This window comes from Mchenga conophoros, linkage group LG8, assembly GCF_057382185.1.
Source record: "Mchenga conophoros isolate Kocher_MC1m ecotype Shallow Benthic linkage group LG8, M_conophoros_male_GT1.1, whole genome shotgun sequence".
Lineage (NCBI taxonomy): Eukaryota > Metazoa > Chordata > Actinopteri > Cichliformes > Cichlidae > Mchenga > Mchenga conophoros.
The window spans coordinates 6153975-6174744 of NC_140533.1; the positions used below are offsets into that span (position 1 = coordinate 6153975).

General features: G+C 41.0%; 3 protein-coding genes and 2 non-coding genes across 6 annotated transcripts; 2 read left to right on the forward strand and 3 right to left on the reverse strand.

Moving 5' to 3' along the window:
• Positions 1-13: 13 nt before the first annotated feature.
• LOC146567992 (uncharacterized) lies at positions 14-2444 on the reverse strand. The gene is made up of 3 exons (XM_085283748.1): positions 2123-2444; positions 970-1058; positions 14-871 (listed from the first exon to the last, which is right to left on the reverse strand). The coding sequence occupies exons 1-3, from the start codon at positions 2129-2131 to the stop codon at positions 139-141; spliced, it is 831 nt and encodes a 276-aa protein (XP_085139874.1). The 5' UTR covers positions 2132-2444; the 3' UTR covers positions 14-138.
• Positions 2325-4239, forward strand: mrpl58 (mitochondrial ribosomal protein L58). Of its 2 annotated transcripts, none has more exons than XM_085283750.1 (6): positions 2325-2452; positions 3195-3219; positions 3317-3376; positions 3481-3563; positions 3732-3901; positions 3980-4239. In XM_085283750.1, exons 1-6 carry the CDS (start codon positions 2399-2401, stop codon positions 4062-4064), a joined length of 477 nt encoding a protein of 158 aa, XP_085139876.1. In that variant the 5' UTR covers positions 2325-2398; the 3' UTR covers positions 4065-4239. The 2 variants fall into 2 exon arrangements, with proteins under 2 accessions (XP_085139876.1, XP_085139875.1); XM_085283749.1 differs by lacking the exon at positions 2325-2452 and adding an exon at positions 2685-2998.
• trnaq-cug (transfer RNA glutamine (anticodon CUG)) lies at positions 2552-2623 on the forward strand. The gene has a single exon. It is a non-coding gene; the product is annotated as a tRNA-Gln (tRNA).
• Positions 4240-4837: 598 nt separating the features above from the next.
• On the reverse strand, positions 4838-4910 carry trnar-ucg (transfer RNA arginine (anticodon UCG)). Its single transcript has one exon. It is a non-coding gene; the product is annotated as a tRNA-Arg (tRNA).
• A 1009-nt stretch (positions 4911-5919) lies between these two features.
• Positions 5920-20526, reverse strand: LOC146567996 (cerebellar degeneration-related protein 2-like). Its single transcript, XM_085283747.1, has 6 exons — positions 20094-20526; positions 13123-13235; positions 11450-11598; positions 11199-11363; positions 10870-11077; positions 5920-10006 (listed from the first exon to the last, which is right to left on the reverse strand). Exons 1-6 carry the CDS (start codon positions 20170-20172, stop codon positions 9239-9241), a joined length of 1482 nt encoding a protein of 493 aa, XP_085139873.1. The 5' UTR covers positions 20173-20526; the 3' UTR covers positions 5920-9238.
• Positions 20527-20770: the final 244 nt, after the last annotated feature.

Sequence of the window (20770 nt, forward strand, 5' to 3'; positions counted from 1 at the left end):
CAGCTTACTCTGATCCATGTTCAATGTTTTATTACAATAGTCCAAATATAACAAATCCTCCTTAAATCCTTCAAGATAAACATTACTTTAAAAAAAGACAAATTTAATAGCTCATCTTCAGATCTCTCAGGATAAATATTAGAGAAGGGGGGCAATCATAAATTGAGGCTTGCCATTAAAGAAATCCCGTTTTTGGCATTCGCTGGTGACAAAGTTGTCACCAAATCTCTTTTTTACAGCAGAAGCCATGGAGGACAGCCTCTTCCGGACACCATCACCCTTTCTTTTCATCAAAGATGGAATCGGTTTTCCATCGTCCTGGCTGTTTTCATCAGTGTGACGTGATTTCACATCTCTGAACAGATCAACCTTGGATGACCTCTTGGAGAAAAGCCTCTTCAACAGGTTGTCAGGTTTCCGTGCACACGCTGTTAGCCGTGTTTTCAGTCCTTCTGCAACAGCTGCTTCAAAGGCAACATCCCCAGAGTCCAGGGCAGCAAGCAGAAGGTATTTGGAGCCAAACTGTGTGCAAAGGTCTTTGTAGATGGGGATGAGCATTTTGTCAAAGGCTTTAGGGTCAGTAAACCGTAAGTCAAGAGGGGTTCTCTCTCTTACACGTGCCTCTAATTTACTCAAGTCCACATTGCTTTTTGGTGTGTGGGTCTTTATCTCAATGTGAGCCACCAACTGCTCGATAAACAACTTGAGGAAAAACCTCTCCTCCTCTATCAGCTCCTCTGAAGAAGCCGTGCCACAATTAAAAGGTTGTGGAAGTGTATTTGGACGATCTGAGACGTTTGAGCTCTGTAACGGAGGGCAAATGATGTCTTCCAATTCTGGCTCGACACATCCAGGTAAATACATCTGCAGCCTAGAATAAACAATTAAAAATGATTAAGAAAACCAAATAAGTATATGCTCATAATTTCAATTTCTGGGTGTACTGATGAGTTTAGACTTGTTTCTTACACATGTGACACATCTCGCAGGCATGGGGTGGCGATTGTTTCACAGTCCAACTGAGCAGGCCCCAGTCCTCCAGCTCCATCAGAGGGAATCTAGAAAAGAAAGACAACCACATTTCAGCAAGCAAGAGATCTCGAAAAGCTCTCAGTTTTACACTTTTAAATCATCACTTTAAAATCAGCCGCTGCTTCATGCGGCCGCTCACGAACCAAATCTGGGAGCAGGCTGCATTGAAACACCACATATAAACCCCAGTGACACCGTGTGCTAAGATTATATAGCAGAAATAAATAAAGACTACATTTTGTATTTTCATTTTTTTCATGTAAGAAGTGAGTGTTACTATGGCCTCTTTGATGGGGGCAAATGTTTTTGAGATGGATTAATGATACATCAAGAACATACATCAAAAAGTCAAGAACACTTTTTGTCTAAATATAGATAACAGATATAAAAATATATTACTACACTAAAATCATGTTAACAGAATCATGCAATAAGATCACATAGACAATATATATATATACATATATATATATAATGAACCAAAACTTTTAAATAAAGCTTTCGTTGCTATAGGGGCATTTGTTTGTTTTTTTGCAAATATTCTACTGTTTCTATTGTTTGAAATGAGTTAAAAGTACATTTTACTCAAACAGATTGATGATTTGATGAGTCTTACATTGATACAGACAACAGATGTTAACAGAAGTTGCAATATTACCAGATTTAACAACAGATCATAACAGAAATACGCAAAAAGATCGTGTAAAGACCACATTTGAATAATTAGTTAAAATGAAGAGAAACAAAATCCTTCATATGTTCTTCTTCATTTTTAGGTATCATTTTAAATTTAAATGTAGTCACCGTTTGATGGTAATGCCATTAATACAAACAAGATGCCTGTAGTTGTTTGCTAGCTAGCAACCCTGACATTACCATGGGTTGTTCATATTCAGTTTAAACAAATAACCTAGAGATACAATTAATTTAAGTTTAAGTTTACAGGTAGCAGAGGAAACATACTAAATATCCCAAAAAGTTCCCTCCTTATCTCATAATCACTTATAAAGGATTTTATCGAAAGACAAATATGAGTGGCCCTATGTTTTGATTCAAATGTGTGCGATAAATCAAAGTGTGTATCTTCTACCTTGTTCATTTTAGAGCCGCTGTTTAATCTGAGCAATTCAGCACTTTGTCCAAAAGGTAAATTTCTCCTTCTGTCAGTTTTGCACAATCTGCACTTTTTCCAGCTAGCCGTCTCCTCCGAGTACTTTCCACAACGAAGGTCAGTGAGAAAGTGAGATCCGTTTTTTGCGTCATTTAAAAGGTCAGGGTCGCCTTCCAGATACCTCGGAACCCTAATGTCAGAACCTAGTTCAGACTAAAGCGGGAAAAACAGGATTTGTTCGTAGCAACAGGTGACATGGTAAAATGCCAGCTAGTGGAGCCATTAAACAAACTCAGGCCTCTGCATCATGTGAGTTAACATTGTATTAATAATTTATGTGCCAATGGTAGTAGCGTGACATTTCTTTCTCGTGGTTGAATACATAAAAAATTGACACTCGCACGTGTTGGTTCCATGGTGTAATGGTTAGCACTCTGGACTCTGAATCCAGCGATCCGAGTTCAAATCTCGGTGGAACCTAACTTTTTCTTAATGTTTCTGCTTGCAAACATGTGGACCAAACCCAAATGTAAATTAACATGTATCTCACTAGCACACACACAGCTTTAATACTACTAACAAACCCCGACGTTTGGTGTGGAATACACCAGCACACATACATGTGCTACCGTCACGAGACGCAGCAACAGCTACACGACGTTCTTTCGACCGTCGTGAAGACGTCACTCCAACATGGCGGCCTCCATTGCGCGACGTTCCTATGTGTTTTGTCGTTGTGTAGGAATAAACGTGATTAGGCAGCATGTAACATTACGGAATGTTGTACTGAGGCACACTAACAACACTTTTCAGTCGAGTGTTAGTTACGGGACCCGAGAGGCAGCCGGCACACAGGTCAGTAAAATAAACGCGAACAGTTTCTGTCTTTCTGTTGTAGGAAGAATGCCTCTGAAAAGTCCCTTAAAAAAGGACTAGTTTACCAACTGTTTCCGAATAAAACTTATTGGACGTATTGAACGTAGGGTGTGTTTAGTTTGAGTAGTTTAAGTTGTTGCCATCGAGAAACAGGTTTTATTTTGACTTTTTTCAGGAAACCCAAGTTCACATTCCAGTAGGTAAGGACAAACAAACATATTTTCAAGAGGAATCACATATAAATGTCATGTCATTTATACGGTGTATTAATCCATATGGTCTTGTGTTATGTATTAGAACGTTTGACGGTATCTTACAGCAGAAGCAGCGGTCCTGGGGGTCAGCATGTCAACAAAGGTTACCACAGTTTAATTTTAAATGAAAATAAATACTTTCTGGTGCATAATTAGTGCATAACATAGTGCATGTTAATAAGATGGTCTACCATTTTTAATCCACAGTCAGCACAAAAGCAGAAGTCCGATTCCATGTGCAAACAGCAGAATGGATCCCAGAAGATGTTCGGAAAAAAATCCTTGAAAAGGTTTGTTTTCACATACTGTGAGTTAAGAAATATGTCTGACTTGTTGATGTCAATTTCATTCATTTCTACTCTTGCATCACAGTTAACAGAAAATACAGTTATTCTCTTTGCAGATTATTTTTTTTAAACTTTTTAATTTTCACCCCTCACTTTGATGTTGCTGTGCAGAACAAAACCCGAATCACTAAGGCGGGGGAACTGCTGGTGACCTCAGAGCTGAGTAGGAGTCAGCAGAGAAACCTTTCTGACTGCATACAGAAGATCTCTGCTATCATAGCAGAAGCCAGTGAGAAGCCCCATGAGCCAACAGCTGAAGACATCGCTCTCAGGGCAGCAAGGTACTGCTTAGAGTGGCGTTATTTGGTTGTTGATCTACTTTAAAAATGGCTAAATTTGACCTTAAATGTGTTGTGCAGGTTGGAAAAGAGGAACAAGGAGCGCCTCAGAAAGAAGAAGATTCATTCAGCTACCAAGCAGAACAGACGTGTGGATTTTGACTAAGTGGATGACTGTTATACTTCTCCCTCCTGCGATTTAGTGGCTATAATAATCAATCCTGTGATTTTATACTTATACTATTTATTAAGTGGTTGATGTACATATTGGGTTTTTGTTGTTGTTTTTGTTGTTGTTTGTAAAATAAACACTGAAAGCGTTTCATAATAAACACCAACAATGTTTTAAGTGAAGACTACTTTTAACTAAGAATGCTACTTTAACACACTAGGTTTAACGACACTTATAAAATTACGCTTATAGTAATAATAAATAGCACTTTGTTGACGAGAGAAGAGCCAAGGGTTATTCTTTCATGAAAAAAAAAAAAAGAAGGCTTAGCAGAGGATGGTTTCGATCCATCGACCTCTGGGTTATGGGCCCAGCACGCTTCCGCTGCGCCACTCTGCTGCCGATGGTGAGGGGAGTGATTATTTCTGTATTTAACTCACTGTTGTACGTGTTTGTTGTTGCCAGAACTGACTGGTAAGATTGCTAGCTTTTGTAACATTAGTGTCTTAATCTTAAGGAATAATCGTTTTCGCTAGTAAGTTAACCATAACGTTAGCGTTCGCTTGGACGGATACCATCAATCATTATTAGCTTCAGTAGGAGTTCCGTTTCACATACACAACATCTTCATTTCGTTTGGCTTTTAATTTTAACATTGACTCAAGGACACAAACATTCCAAAAAACTGCTGTCGTTTGGTGGAAGGTTAGCTGCCTAAGAGCAACTGAATCGAAAGCGAATTTGGCGGCTGCGACGTAAGCAAAAGTCGACCACGAAGGGACTCGAACCCTCAATCTTCTGATCCGAAGTCAGACGCCTTATCCATTAGGCCACGCGGTCAGATTGATAGACGAGGAACCCAAGTATATCCAAATACCTAAATATATAACTATACGACGTCGGTACTTTATTTTCTACCACTATTTCAACCTCTATTACAACACAAATTATGTTATACCTTATAGAACAGCAGCGTTTTATCAGTAGCTGTTGATGAGAAAACTTTCCCTGTACTCACAAAATGTGCTGAAGTCTTGTGGTTTTTTACTACTCCAATAATACATCAGCTAAAGTCACTTTAAAAAGTGGCACAGAGGTGGGAAGCAACAAAGTACAAATACTTTGTTACTGTTTACTTTCTTCGTTAACTTTTCAGATACCTGTACTTTACTTAAGTAGTTATTTTTCTGACAACCTTTTACTTTAGCTCCCTATATTTTTAAACAAATACCTACACTTTATATATCTGACTTGTATATGGCCCACAATGCAAAATGAGTTTAACATCCCTGCCCATATCTGGTTTATGCAGTCAATTCTCTGGACAGGGGATAACCTAGCCTTCCTCTTACCAGCCATCACCTCCAACTCATCCTATGGTGTGCTGGAGTGTTCCCAACTCAGTATTGTGATAGAATTTCTCCAGCTTCCCCAGGGTCTCCTTCCAGTTTTGTATGACTGAAACACCTCACTTGGTGGAACGATCAGTAGACAATAGAGTTGGGCCTATAAATCCAAATATCAATGGTGTGGATCAATACAAGCGCGACAGGATCGATACTTTATTTCTATGCTTCTGAACGCTTCCTGGATGACCAAACTCTTCCTATCTTGTGGCCACTTCCATAGTCTTATTATTTCCGTCATAACCAACAGCTTGCAGCCACCAAAAAAGGAATGGAGATCAACTAATTTGTGTGACTGACATGACATTATCTCACCGGGTCAAGGAGAGAGGTTTGTGTGAGAGGAGACCTTAGGGTCTGATCCGCACATGCATAAACTATTTCTAGAGTCAGGAAGTGTTACTTACTCAGTTTAATTATACAACAAATACAAAGAGACTGAATGCATTATATAAATGCTTTATTAACAGGGTAAAGTAAGTCTTAGTTCAGTAATAATAGGAACTAATACCAGATTAGACTAAACATTAATGCAAATGTCTTATGAAGTAATAATGCACAAGTTTCAACTGGATAATAAAAGTAAAGCAAATTAAATAAATTTATTCTGACAGCATGTTATCAACATTCACATATCGGCACTAAAAATTAAAAAAAGAAAGAAAAAAGAAAAAATTAAAAATTCACACAAAAAAAAATCAAAATACAGGTACAGTTTGAATGTTACCCATCCTAAATATGAAAAGATGAGGCGTCAGACATTTTAAGTGCAATAGGTAAGTCATTACAGTACAGAAACCCCATGAACCTGGTAGAATAATAACAGGCTCTGGTTTGGCATTGCTAACACGTGTTCTCTCATTGCGCTTGGATCATTCGAAATGACACGAGCGCCGACCTCAAACGCACCACAGTTTGTTCACTAACTGTTTTCTGGGTTGCACACAAAATCCATTATCCACAGTGGGGTTTTTTCTCTTCCTAAAAACACACATGAGCCTCAAACACTAGTTTACGATCCCTCCGGTGTTAGCTGTGTCCATTTGTCCTCCACGACGCTGAAGAGCTGTGTATAAAATATATAACCGTAATAACATTCATTATAACAAAGGTTTACATATAGGAGGTTACCAAGAAAAAAGGCATAGTTATTGTATATTGTGAAAAAGGTGCAATATGTTGCAGGTTAGCTTTATAGTTTGGTAAGACTGCTAGGTGTTAGAAAAAGCCCTGGTTTGAAGCCTTATACCGGTTACACATCAGCTATTAAGTGTGAATGACTAACTATATAAAATCTACTTCCTCACAAACCTTCATGCCGTCTTCATTCAGTTGTCACCCCAGCAACCAGAAATCCTCATGCTTTATATTTACTGTATTCTGTATGAAAGCTCATAATGCCCAGGAAACAGTGAAAACAGCTATCTGCAGAGATTCTCCTTTTGCAACTCATCTCTAAGTCAGAAGCTTTGTAGTATTTACTGGGCCTATCACAGATCAGTCGGTATTAGCATTTTTGTTGTCAGATTTGTGCCAATATGCAAACTTTAAACAGAACATGGGTAGAAAAATATTACTGGGGTAATTTGGAAATGGTAGCGATGGGCTCTGAAGAAGCTCTCAGTACTGCCTGCAGCCAGGGTTGCCAGGTCTTTCATTTTCCTGCACGTACTTTTTAAGCACTGTTGCAAACAGCTGGTTGGGAACAGATATTCCTTATGAACCTCGACTTTAGCATTTTGGCTGTTGCTGTCTTGTTAGATATATAGTATTAATAATACTAGCACTTCAATCAACAAAGGAGGTGCACAAGCGGTTAGTAGAATTAATCAACAGCAAGTCATGCTATTTTTTATGAAAGGGAGACAGGTGAATCGGTGAAGATGCAAGGAGTTTTGAACGTAGAGGAGTTTAAATCATCCAAAGCAACAGAGTGCACAAGAGAGGAGAAGAAGAGAGTGCAGGGAAGGTGGAGTGAGTAGATTTGTGACAGGAAGATAACAGTAACAGTGAAAGCTGATAACAAAAAGACAGGCAGTGGAGCTGGAGGTAGCAGAGTTGAAGATACTGAGCTTTTATTTGGGTGACCAGGAGGGGACAGGATCAGAAGGGAGTGAATTAGAGGAAAAGCTCAGGTTTTAAGTGAGGTAAGGCTGATAAGGTTTGTACAGACAGAAAGGCGTAATAGTGGACAAAGGATGCTGAAGATGGAGCTGCCAGGTTGGAAAGGAGGAAGAGCACAGAGAATATTCATGGACGCAGTGACGGAGGACATGCAGATGGTTAGTGTGACAGAAGAGGGTGCTAGGGACAGGGTGAGAGATCGAGGCAGATGATCCACTGTGGCCGAAGAGCAGACCAAAATGGGTTTTAGTACCAAATTGTAAACGTGCATTTCCTCCAGAGGTGGGCATTTTTCCATCAGAGTTTAGGGGGACTGACTTGCTTTTGCAGCCTCAATTTTGGACCCTTCTGGCCCTTTTTGTTTTAATGTTTTATCACATACTAGAAACCCTGTCTGCAGTACCTGCACCGTGTTACGTTCAAATAAAATCTTAAACAAGTACTAGTTATATATATGCTGATCTATGCCATACAAACTGTGGATATATGCAATGTTGTCCAAATGGTTACTTAATCTTATCTTATATAAATGGATTTTGGCAGCTACCAGCTATGTTAGTGTCAGCTGGACAAAAGCCAGTGTGAAATGTATTGCTTGATAATTAATTAAAAAAAAAACAAAAAGTGACCCCAACGTTTCAAACACTTTCAACGTAACTGTCATTTCACTAGTGCTCATCTCCGCTTTTGACCTGCTAGCAAGGCAACTGGCCAGCTATAGGTTTTGAGTGCACTCAGTAATGTAGAAGACTGAAAGATAAAGAATATAACCAGGTATAAAGATAATCATTTTACTACCTAGTATTAGCAACAATAATCCAGTATCAGTCAGTAATCTCTGTATTATATTCATTCACAACACTTTTGCTCCCCAAAACCCACAACTTGTTATGACAAGAGTCGGGTTAGTGTTTATGTTAAATGAGCGGTGGCTTAATAACATACAAACACAGCACTGGTATGGATCTTTTCATCACTTTCCCAAAATCTCAAACTATTGAAGGCGAAGCCCCGTAAACTTTCACTAAGCCAAAGTAAGGTCACACACAGGAAGGAGGAATCTCGTCCAGACAAAAATGCTTCACTAGAGTTAACGCGACTAGTGATATTAGTGAAAGTAGCACCTCCAGGTCACCCTTGACATCCTCGGCTTGTGAGGTGAGGAATCAATCTTTGTCTTATTATAATCACAGAAATGCTAGTTTAGTTCTCTATGTTAAAAGCAACACATGACAGACATTGATTTGTACTCGTGTTTCTCTCAGATATGCAGTTTTATTAGTTTTTGTGAAACTTTAGCTTTTGGTGTACTGGTCAGGCCCACAAGCTGTATAATAGTGTTTTAAGTATAGTTAGTAAGGCAGTGAAGCCAGAACAGACTTTGGACCAGGCTGAAATTAAATTGTTTATGTTTTTATGCTTAAGTTCTCCAACTTTTACAGATTGATCGCATGCAAATCAGAAGGTTTCAGCTCTCGATCACAAGAGTCTGACGTGACCTCAGTCAACCTGAACCATAATTCAATTTAGTGGTTTTAAAAGTAGCACCCTCTATAAGAATGTTCGCACCGGGCACCTTCGCAACCTAACACTGAACAAGCAACGATGCCACCGTCTCTAGAGCCAGTCGGTGTAAATTTAGTGTTTACTAGATTTACCAGATTTACCAGGTTTGCTAGTTTTCGCAGCTTTGGTAGCTTTGATGTCCATCTTAGTCTTCTGGATACGAGAGAAGATCTCCTTAAAAAGGGCTTTGTACTCTGGAGTGTTCTGCCCCAGCCGCTTATCCACCGCCTCCACCTGTTTGCTGATGCTCTCGATGGCTTCAGGGGTGGACGGCGATTGGGTGGGAGTAGGGGGAGGTGCCACGATGGGGCCCATGGCACAGTCTTTCATAGACGGGTCCCTGGAGACGGGCCGGGAAGTCTGGACGCCGGCGTGACACAGGCTCTCTTCGTGTCGTCGACACTTCCCCAACAGCTCCTCGTACTTCTCCAGCAGGGCGTGGTACTGCTCATCCACCTCTCTTAGGATGGACATCCCTCTTTTCCTCACGCTATTGGCGTGCAGAGCGTAGCTGCCTCTCCTTCTGCCGGACGCATCCCGGGCCACGATGGCATTGAGCGCCGTGTCGCTGCAGCTTTTCCTCACAGGACTGGAATCAGGTAACGCCTCACCTCCAACACCTCCTCCACCTGCTGTCTCCTCCCTGACGCCTCCTCCCGTCTCCCCGACCTCCACTTCCAAAAAGGTGTCGGTCTCCGGGGTGATACTGAGGACAGTCTGGGTAAGAGCCACACCATCATCCTCACTGCTCAGGAGGAAAGTTCGAGCTCGGCGCAGCTGCTGCAGCTCCTGCAGCTCCACCTCCAGCTCCCGCACTCTCGCCTGGCATCTCTCAGCATCCTGTGAGCACAACCAGTTAGTTTTATTTCAAATAAAATTCATTACCCACACTCGATATAAAGACATAAATAGCACATCATAGGAAAATTCTCCTCCACTTAATTGTCTTTAATTTATAATCAACAAATCATCATTTTTGGATCAGTTGATCAAGTTACAAGGTAGTTTATTAAACTGCACACAGATCAGATTTAAAGAACATTTTACCCCTTTCCATAATCAATGACTATTTAGTCTGACAGATGCAGAAACTTTAGGCTGAAGTGGCTGGAAAAAAAGAAGCCAGTGTGCTGAAGTGCAGAAACCTGCAGTTTTGCTAATGGCCACTTGAGGCCGCTCAAGCGAGCATGTACACATGGACTTCTACTTTAAAAAAAAAAACAAAAAACCTTTCTTGCAGGAAAAATAAACATGCTCACCACTTGGTTATTTAAAAAAAAAAAAAAAAAAAAAAAAGCTGAGTGGCATCTTATTTATGAGCACCAATTATGTGGTATCAGCATCTGTGACGTACCTCAACAACATATACAGCTAGCTCACCAAGCCTCGCTGTTCACATGGTCACACTTTTGACCACATTTGAATAGAACAATATGATTATGATTAAGGCCATGATTCAAAACGACACTCCATTAGTCAGTAGTTTTCATTAGGGGTGATCAGCATTGAAGACATAATTAAATGTCATAACCAATGAAATCAAATGGACTCTGACAAATTAGCACTGTCCCTGCTAGCAGTTAGTTTCACTTTGGTGGAAAAAAAACAAAAACAAAAAACAACTTGCCGATATCTTTTCTGCTTGTATGTTTTCCTGTATCTTAACAGCCAAACATGCTTAGTGCATTATTTTTGCACCCCACCTGCACCCGTGTCTGCAGCCGGGAGAACTCCGATATCAGGAGGTTGCACTCCCTCTCCACCCCTTCCCTGCGACTCCTCTCGGCCCGGACAGCAGCTCTCAGAGCCGACACCGCTTCCCTCAGGTGCTGGTTCTCTTCTTCAAATGGCTGACGCTTGGCTTCCATAGTAAAACTTTCAGCCCTGCCCACTACAAACTCATCCTCATACCTGACAAAATAACAGATGAGACAAATATTTAGCAGTTTGATGCTGGCATGCAGTGTTTAAGCGTGACTTTCTATAACTACTTTCCTCTTCTTTCTCATTCTATGGAAGACAAAACAGGTACCTGGGTGCTGTGCAAAGCTCCCTCAGGCAAGGGAATGAGTGGATGGTCTTGCGTCGCTCTCTCTTCTCCCTCCTGACCCGCAGTTGCTCCATGGAGCGAAGTTGCTCCACCTGCCCTGACAGAGACTCCACCTGGTTCTGCAAAGTCTCAATAGTCCCCGTTAACCTGGTGCATAAGAGAGGGCAAAGATTTATAAATGAATGAAAGAAGGCCAAAAACATGGAAAAAGGAAAGCTCCCAGTCCCGTTCACCTCTCGATCTTTTGCTGCGAGGACTTGCTGTCCATCACCAGCGTGTGGTTGGTGCGTTCCAGCTCTCTGGCGGTCCCGTCCAGCTGCTCGTACACTTTGGCATGCTGCTCGTTCATGTCCCGAAGAACCTCCAGCTGCTTTGACAAGTACTGGAAACAAACGCATACACATATTTAGCGCAAATAAAAATGCACAACTTCAGGTAAAGTTCCAACAATCTCTTAGATCTCTGAAGCTAGAAGCTTTTAACGGTCACTTAAATTTGGCTTTCATTTACTTTTACAGCACATATGTAGGATTTATCACTGCAACCTAACTCCTGAGCCACTAAACACCTGCTGTACAGCTTCACACCATACTGCATGATATCATTCAGCAGATGGACTTCACCAGTTAGCAGAAAATTCCTTACTAAAGATAAGCGCATAAATAAGCACGTTGGGTGTTTCCACCCAATTTAATTTAATTCAAGAATTGTGCTAAAGCATTGTGTTACACAGAAGAAAATAGTCTACAGCAGTGTAACAAAGGGACAGTTCACAGGTCACCTCATCCAGCTCCATTGATAGAATAATAGAATAATAGAATAATAGAATAGCCCGTTATTTTCATTGTACATGCACACAGAAATTATGGGTGCCCTGTTCACCATAAGCTCAAACGTCATTCTGTTCTAAAATGCTCCATTTAAGGCTGGGTTTTAAATACTTTTGGCTCTTTGTCACTGAGAAGTGTGAGCACAAAGGCTCCACCCACCTGCTGTTCAAATACTCTCTGTACAAGGAGCAGCAAATAAATAACAAGCTGGCTCGAAGAAAACCAAAACGAAAGTTTGTTACAAACTCCGAACCAAGGATTTGCATCAAGGTCCAGTATAAGGTAATTTAATTAGATTAGATTCTGTTATTAGCCATGCAGAGCTACTTTACTAGAGTCTAGGAACAGGAATATGTGCACAGAAATGAAGAAAATAAGCCCTGTTTAAGATTAACCTTCAAAACAGAGAGAAGGCCTCCTGCCAAACATACTGTCTGGTGGTTCGACACAGAGGAATGTAACAGCGGAAGGCTGTGGAAAATGCAGAAGGAGAAACATGATCTCTCTTGTGTTTGGAAATGAAGCCTTTTAATGGATCCATTAGGACATTCTGATAATGAGAAATTACAATAGTCTAGCCAATGTGTACCAAATGCACAAAGTTGTTTTTTAGCATCACTCTGAGACAGGAAGTTCCTAATGTAGATAACTGTTTATATGAAAAACGACTGTCTTAAAAAAAAAAATACTTTTTATGTACAATTAAAGGACAAAAATAGTTCAACCCAGTAGTACTGGACGCCGAGATAATGCCATCCAGAGTAAGGTATCTGGCAAGACACCGTGTCCCCTTCGGACACGAGTAGAAACCAACAGGCTATCTGCACGTTAATGTCTTTAAGCAGACTCATGTGGCATAAGGAAAAAAGCTGGGTGTCATCTGCATTGTCACCTAATACTATTGCTGAGTACAGAGCCCTGTGGGACTCCATAACACATTTTTTGTATTGCAGAAGAATTCACTTGCAATTGCACTTCCTGTAACAATTCTGTTCACTGCTGTTACTAAGTGCCCTTGAGCTGGCAGTCCTGTGATATTAATTAATGTAATGTTTGCATTGCTCTGTGGTCCACACCTCGATCTCTTGCACTTGCTCCTCATTGGTGATGTACATTTGCTGCAGAGAGTCCTCAAGCTCTTTGTTCCTCTCCAACAGAGTCTTTCCCAGCTCTGCTGCCAAGTGGAGATCTAGAAAAAGAAGCAGATGAAACATTTTTAAAGAGAAGGAGGCAGATTGAATGAGTGAAAGCAGAGAACAGGAAGGGAGAGGTGTGAAATGAACAGTGACAGTGGGGTGGGGGGTATCTCACAGAAGAAGACATAATGCAGCTGCACAATTTAGATGACTTCTGCCACATTTAACGCCGCACACAGCTCTATTTTAAGCAAGGTTATAACTACAATGATCCATCACATCGCCTTAGTCTGCCCTGGACCAATTCAATTATAGAGGGAAGACAGCGAGGCAGCGCTCCTCCCTGCAGCACGTCTCCCTCCAAGCCTCCTACTCTCCACTGACTGAATACGAAGGTCACAGATTGGAACCCAGATTATTTGGAGTGACACATCTGAGATTAAGAGGAGAATAGAGATTTCACTCGCTGGGATGCTGTCTTTTTCTTAGAGAGACCATTTACTCTGATTTTAGCACATTTTAGTGTTTTATTTATACGTCCCGGCTGCTAAAATACTCCAAATTAAGATGAGCAGCATCCACTTAAACCGTGCGCTGACTCAGCAGTACTGATGGCCTACATTACTGGCTCTGAGTCAGCAAAATGTGGCTTGCAGCCTCTCAGAAAGTGAAGGACTAAACAGCCAACAAAGTCATCTGTCATGCAGTCCAGCCTCTGGCTTAAGTAATGAATAGTTAGCAAATGGATCAATGCCAGGCCATAATACATCCAGGCAACTGATAACCTGCATCACTGCAACATTTTCCTATAGTTGCAAGCACATAAGCAGGAGTACACAGAGCTGTTCCCCCATTAGATCTGATATATACTCATCATATTTGTATGACTGGTGCAAAATACTTTATGATCATCTACTTCTTACACACTTTCTAAATGTATTGATTTGAGTTTGAGCTTTTTTATTTTCAGTAATTCTACATTACATTATTACATCTTTCCATCTGGATACTGTCGACAACCAGTCTAAATTGTATTTAAAGTTTAGTAGTTTGTGGTTTCATTTTAAGGGAGAGAGAATATGAACCACAAATCCAGAAAAAAACAAAACACATGACATAAAAGTCATAAATTGATTTGCATGTCATTGAAATGAAAGCAAAACACGACTTACTAACTGGTAAAGAAACCTAAAGATTTTATTTTTGATAGAATGAAAGTCTGGAAACTGGCTAGGCTCTTTAGCTACTCCTGTGTTGCTGTGGGGGTATAAAGATCCACCCAAGACCGTTCTGCATTGTTCTAGTTGAGGGAAGCAGTTTCTCAACCAGTATCTATAATACATGGCCTCTACCGTCGTCAATGTAGCGAAGTTGTCCTGTACCCTTAACAGGAAAACAGCCGCAAAGCATAATGTTTCCACCTCCGTGCAAACACTGTGTGTTGAGTTGATGCCAAAGAGTTTGATTTTGGTTTTGGTTGGGCTGAAGGTGACTGACTGTAATCTGTGTGCCACGTGGGCACAAAGCCAGTCTGTGGGAGCCAGATTTCTGCTGGTTTATAGGGAACCAAACTTATTTCAATGACATGCAAATCAATTTATACTTTTCATGCAAAGTGTTATTTCCTGATTTGTGGTTTATATTCTGTCTCTCTCCATCACCATGAAACTGCTATAAAAATTAGCACAATGTTACCCTAATTAGCGCTTCTCTTATAAATATAAAGAAAACGAACCTGCATTTTTCAGAAGTTGTTTTGATGATGTGAAATACAGCCCAAATAAAACCAGACAACCCAAAAGTCTTTGTGTCTACAAGATGTCGAAGGGGATTTGGCTGATGGAGGGAGAGTTAGCGCTACACAGCCTAAAGCCTCAGTATCAACACAACAACAGAGGAAGAGGGGGAGGAGAGAAAAAGATGAGGAGGAAAACAAAGGAAGAGTAGAAGTGGGGAAGAGGGCCAATCGATGAAACTCACTGCACAAGACAACAACTTTGCAAGTTAATAGCTGTCATAGACAACTGTTTGCGCCAGACAGACCTGACATTGACCCACAGGTGACATCACTGAGACCGGAACACCGACACAATTACATCATGCATGAAGAAGCTATCCAGACAACCCATGCAGCCAGCTGCCAGAGTGTCAGTACTTCAGAGAAAAATAAAAGTTTATTTTTAAGAGTGTGTGAATGCATCTGCAGTCGAATCCATGCATTCAGTACAGCACGTAGTGATGTCTTCCACAGGCTGATTTTTGGTTAGGTGTGTATCACCCACGAGACTCACTGGAATGCGGAAAATAAGACTTCTGGTTCCTCTTTTCTAGTGTTTCAGACTAAATTTGTAACAGAAAATGCACTAGAAACATTCACCAGACAGAAGAACTACACCATAGTGCTTATCCGGGCTGTAATACTGACTGCAATGATGCATACTACATGGCAAAGTAGCAATTTATAAAAACATCCTGGGATATTGCTCTCTACTCCTGAGTGATGTAAACAGTTATGATGTAACAGGAGTGCTTAGAGAGCTCTCTCATCAGATGTATGCAAGCAAACAGCCCCCCAGTCTCAGCTGGTAGAGCCACTTATTAGTTTCTTGGTCATCGGCCAGGAGAGGCTCAGGCTAACACACAATAAACCCAAACAAAGAAGCAACAAAGAAGCATCCCAATTACACGTCTGCATCCTTCCTGCTTTCTCCTCCTTTAAGAGTCGAAAGCTGAGACGTGACATCATGAGTAGTTTGTACAGTTACAGGCCTAGTTTAACACCTGCCACATCCAAACACACACTCAGACTTTCAGTTTGTTTTCACTTAATGTTACCCTTCATTTTTTTTGTTCTTTTCACTCATATAGCACTTTTTGTTCTTTTCTCTATTTAATCTATTCAACCAGTATATACTGCTCATTATGAAAGTCACTTAAATATGAATCATGTTTATTTCTCCAGTTGGATAAAGAGTTGGGGAAATTAAATCTCTGTCAAGATAATCCCACAACGCTTCAGTAATGCTGAGGTCCAGGCAAGACTCAGGTGTGTTTTTTCCATCCAAGTATGCTTTTACTAGAGTTTTTGTCATGCTGAGAAATGATGCCATTTTATAGTGGTTCAAAAGCTGACTGTACTTTTTCACAATGCCATTGATTTTCATCCCCAACACCACTCGCTCAAATACAGCCCCATGATGCAACTATCATATTTTAAAATATGCACCTCTCATAAACATCGGATTATAAGATGAAAACAGGTTCAGCCACTTCTCTTAGCTTCACCGCCAATATAGACACATACACACTCATTTTCATATCTTAGTGAGGACATCTAGCTGAGATAATGCTTTCCTTAGCCACTTACCCTAACCATCAAAAATGAATCCCTAACCCTCAGCCTAAACCTAACCATAACCTAATAAGAAACCTGACACTAAAACAACATTTTTAGGCTCAAAAATGACTTCAAAATCATGGGAACAGGCATTTTGGGACTGTTGGTCCTCACAAGTATAGTAGCACAGCAATGTTCTGTCCTGAAAAAGACGTCTAAACATGCACACACAAGCCAGCAACCTCCAGGAACGACTGCCAAACAGTCTGAAAATATACATTTTTTTCCATGATATGACTGTATCATGGTCAGTATAGCTCTTGAGCAATCTGCGTGTGAGCTCATGTGAGAAACCCTAAAAGGATGAGGAAGCTTTTTTGCAGCTCAGCTAAAAAAGTAAACAAATGTGATAAAGCAGGGTTGGCTTGAAGGCAGGCCTACATTGTGGCTGAGAAGGTTATCATATGAACTGACAGTGATCCTTGGTCAAAGACGGTAATGGCAAAAACAGGCAAAGACTACTATTACACAGTTTTAAACTCTTTTAGCAATTCTTATTAAAAACTACTAAAAAGAAAAATATCCTAATTTCATCCACCCACTCTCCCACCCAGCTACCAGGTAAGGAGCGGGGTACACTCTGGGCAGGTCTCTGGTGCAGAAAGAAATCCTCATTTATCCACATTTTAGCCAACACTTCTGTGGGGAAAATCATCCCAAAGAACATCAACTTACAGTGATTCCTGCATGACAACAAGGTAATACGATGAGAGTGGTGTGCCTATCCAAAGGACTCGATGCACCTAGAAATGCCACACGACTGAAGATGAACTGGGGCAGTCAGCACTTTGTAGCCCAGCACTGTTCAGAGAGGACTGACATCCTCTCTGCTCCATCAAACTCAGATCTCTCTGAGACACAGCTCGTTTCTCTGGCTCCAGCCATTTTGACTTTCCGCTCTCACACTGTCGCTCTGATTTGCCTCGTCTTTCTTCTAATTTCACTCTCTTCTTCCTCACCATCTCCCAAAATAAAGCCAATTAAAGACCCGTTTTAACCCTCGGTTTCCTTAATGTGTGACACTTGGTGCACAGGAAACAAGTTAGCTTATCAATCGATGACATCATGATGGTAAGTGTGTTTGTTTGTGCGTCCATTGGTGTTTCTAGTCAGGTAAAATCACAGCATCAGCACCATTTAGCCTTAGGCAGGGGAAATGTAGCTTAGCATTATAATTAGATGAGCAGGGAGCAGGTGATTGAGAGATTATACACGACAGGAAATGAGCTAAGTGGTACAGAGAATGTGAAGACTCACAGCTGTGGATAAGTCCTAAAAACATAATTATACAAGTCCCTGAATGATCAGGTTCAGACTGGTTTCAAACTGGCTCATGAATATCTGCAGATGTTCCATTCATCAATAAATAGACTGTGTGACTTCATTCAAAATGTAATTTCCTGAGTCACCGACATTTAAAAGCTCCCTGGAAATGGAATATAAAAAGCTGCCGTCATTCAGATGTAGACCAGCTGATACAGGATCCATCTGCTACAACATCAGCTGCAATTTGTATGAACACTGAAATCGATTTGAAAGGCTTAGTAAATGTTTATTGTATCTTCAGCTCGTCGGGCTTTACTAATTTTTTGTCATATATACAGTGTTATAATAGGAAATCCTCATATTAAACATGGCAAATATTTCAAATAATAAAGTCAGTGTATGTACAAGCTTCAGATTGGATGCTAAATGCACCAGTGTTTTCTCCTCTTGGCACTATATGATGTCAGTAACAGAGGATATTCCTAATATGGTCATCCGAGGCACACAGCTCCACCCACCAGCAGTTCAGACTTTATGTTTACAATGGGCAGCCAATCAGGAGAGAGTTGGCCAAACTAAACAGCAACAATAATTTCAGGGACTTCACCAAGGAATAAAATAAAAATTTAGAGCTGGAAATGAGGACATTAGGTGTTCTTTAAATATAGCAACACTGACAGTCGAGTCCCTTGTGTTGTTACTGGGCGGAGGTTATGGTGTTAATGGAAAGACACGAGTTAATTAGCAAGCTTTGAACTGGAAGGTTATTGAGATTTTTCCTTCACAAAAGCTAGTTCAATCAGAATAATGTTGGCAAACTGCAATTCTTTTTTTTTTTTTTTCATTTATTTATTTTACAGAAAAATGTTTTTTTATCTCTTTTTTTTTTTTATCTTATTTTATCATCACTAGTCACTGGTAACTAGAGCTGGCCATCACTAGACATCCCACGATATGATATTATCATAGCCCCTTATTCGCCATATGAAAATATTTCGATTTTTTTGTCTTTAAAATTAAACTTTGTCAATACATTTTTTTATCCAGTAAGATAAAGCTATCTCACATCAGATAACCATCTCAACACTGTCACAAAAACCTGCCATAAATGTCACCATAACATGCAGTTAGTCTGCTATCAGTCTGGCATCAGTTTGTAGTTTAATGGTTAGCAATTGCATGCTAGCTGATAATACAGCCATTAACAGTGGTAAATCATTGAAAAATCACATAGCTGTTTCCATCTACATGAACAGCAATCTAACTATTACGTTTCTGCTCAGTAACCTTCCTGTTCTTGAGGAATATAACAGAATACAACCAGCTGGCAGCCTGCTGAGTTGTACTCATTGACTAAGACTCATGCAGACTGATGGCAACATGTTGGCAATCTGTCTGCATTTTTAATTAGACAGAAATCAGCCTTTGACAACCTCACTGAGAACGATTGCAGTCAGTCCGAGTCAGACTGCAACTGTTTGCAGAAAGGTTTCAAATACCTTGCAATCAAACGGGTCCTGCTCTCTGCAGCCATTTAGTCGCCATCTATTAACTTGCTCCAAATTAGGAGCTAATTTTCTCAAGCTAAGTGTTTCTAGTGTTGGGTTACCTCAGGGTGGTGGTGCATGTCCCAAAGTATTTGAATTTCTGTAATAAAATATTGATATTTGGTTTTCCTTGTTTTTAACTATACTGTATCGATATTTCCTCTCAAACTCTACTGATAACCGCAACATAGAGGACATTCCTGATGTCAAAATATAATAAAAATAATTGTGATGCAGAGGTTAAAAAATTGAATGGCTCAGCTATATTTTAGAATGGGGATCCCTCACACAAAGCATTTAATAAATCAATACAAAACAGGTGGAAAAATATTTTAAACACATCGACCCAGAATTGCAACATCGGTGCCTAAAAATATGCGCTTTAGTTCGATTAGGACTTTCATGGTGGACCCTGACACGGGTGCATCACATTGATGCTGACTACTTCCAGCCATGCAAAGGCCCTGCTTGGCATGCTTTCAAAGCATTGTTGTCAAAGAAGCGCGCTCCTTGGGAACTCCTTCGCTGTTTTTATTGATCGCGCTGAAGCAGAGCAAGCAAACGGCTCCAAATGACTTCTCTGTCGTATCTCACGACAACAGAGTCTTTGTTCGAAGAGGCCGGCTGAGCGGCCGGTGCCAGAAGCTGACAGAAACAAGGGATGCTGCGGGCAGGCAGGATAGGATGGTGACTTGTCTTACCCTGCTCCAGGTCCTGCTGGTCGTACCATGGCTCTTCCTCTTCGGTTATGAATTCCTCCATTCTCCCTGAGCTTAGCATGGGTTTCCCCGCGGCTCTGTCCGGACAATAGACGTCCTGCAGGAAAGGATCCTCCAGAAGACAGCGGTGGCTCCTAGAAGCCGGAGCTCTTTTCAGCGCTGTGTTGTGCCTCGACGTGTTTCCTCTTTCCTTCCTCTCCTCCGCGTTTCCTCGGTCACTCCCACTGCCCCCCTCTCATCCCCCCCACCACCACCACCACCACGCACCGGCTCATCCCGGTGCTCTGACCTGCCGCCTCTGCAGGCTGCGCCGCTTCAGGAGCCTACAGACGTGGCAGAGAATAACGGCACTTCCTTTGCCGCTGTTAGCGCCAGCATGCTCACGACGCCTTCACGTACCGCTCGTAACACCCGATTATCTCCACTCGTCCAGCTTTTGTTCAAGTGCGCCCTCTACATTGATGTCAAAAGACAGGTCAAGACATGCCGTCCATAATTTAAGCTCATTAACTGCAAGCGCAACTACTGCGGGGTGACAAATTAAAGGAAAAATGTTTACCCTACACCTAGGCATTTGTTGACGTGATTTGGGTCTACTTGTTCGTTTTAGAGAAGGGAATTTTACATTGTGGGCCACATACAGCCCAATTTCTGTGTAA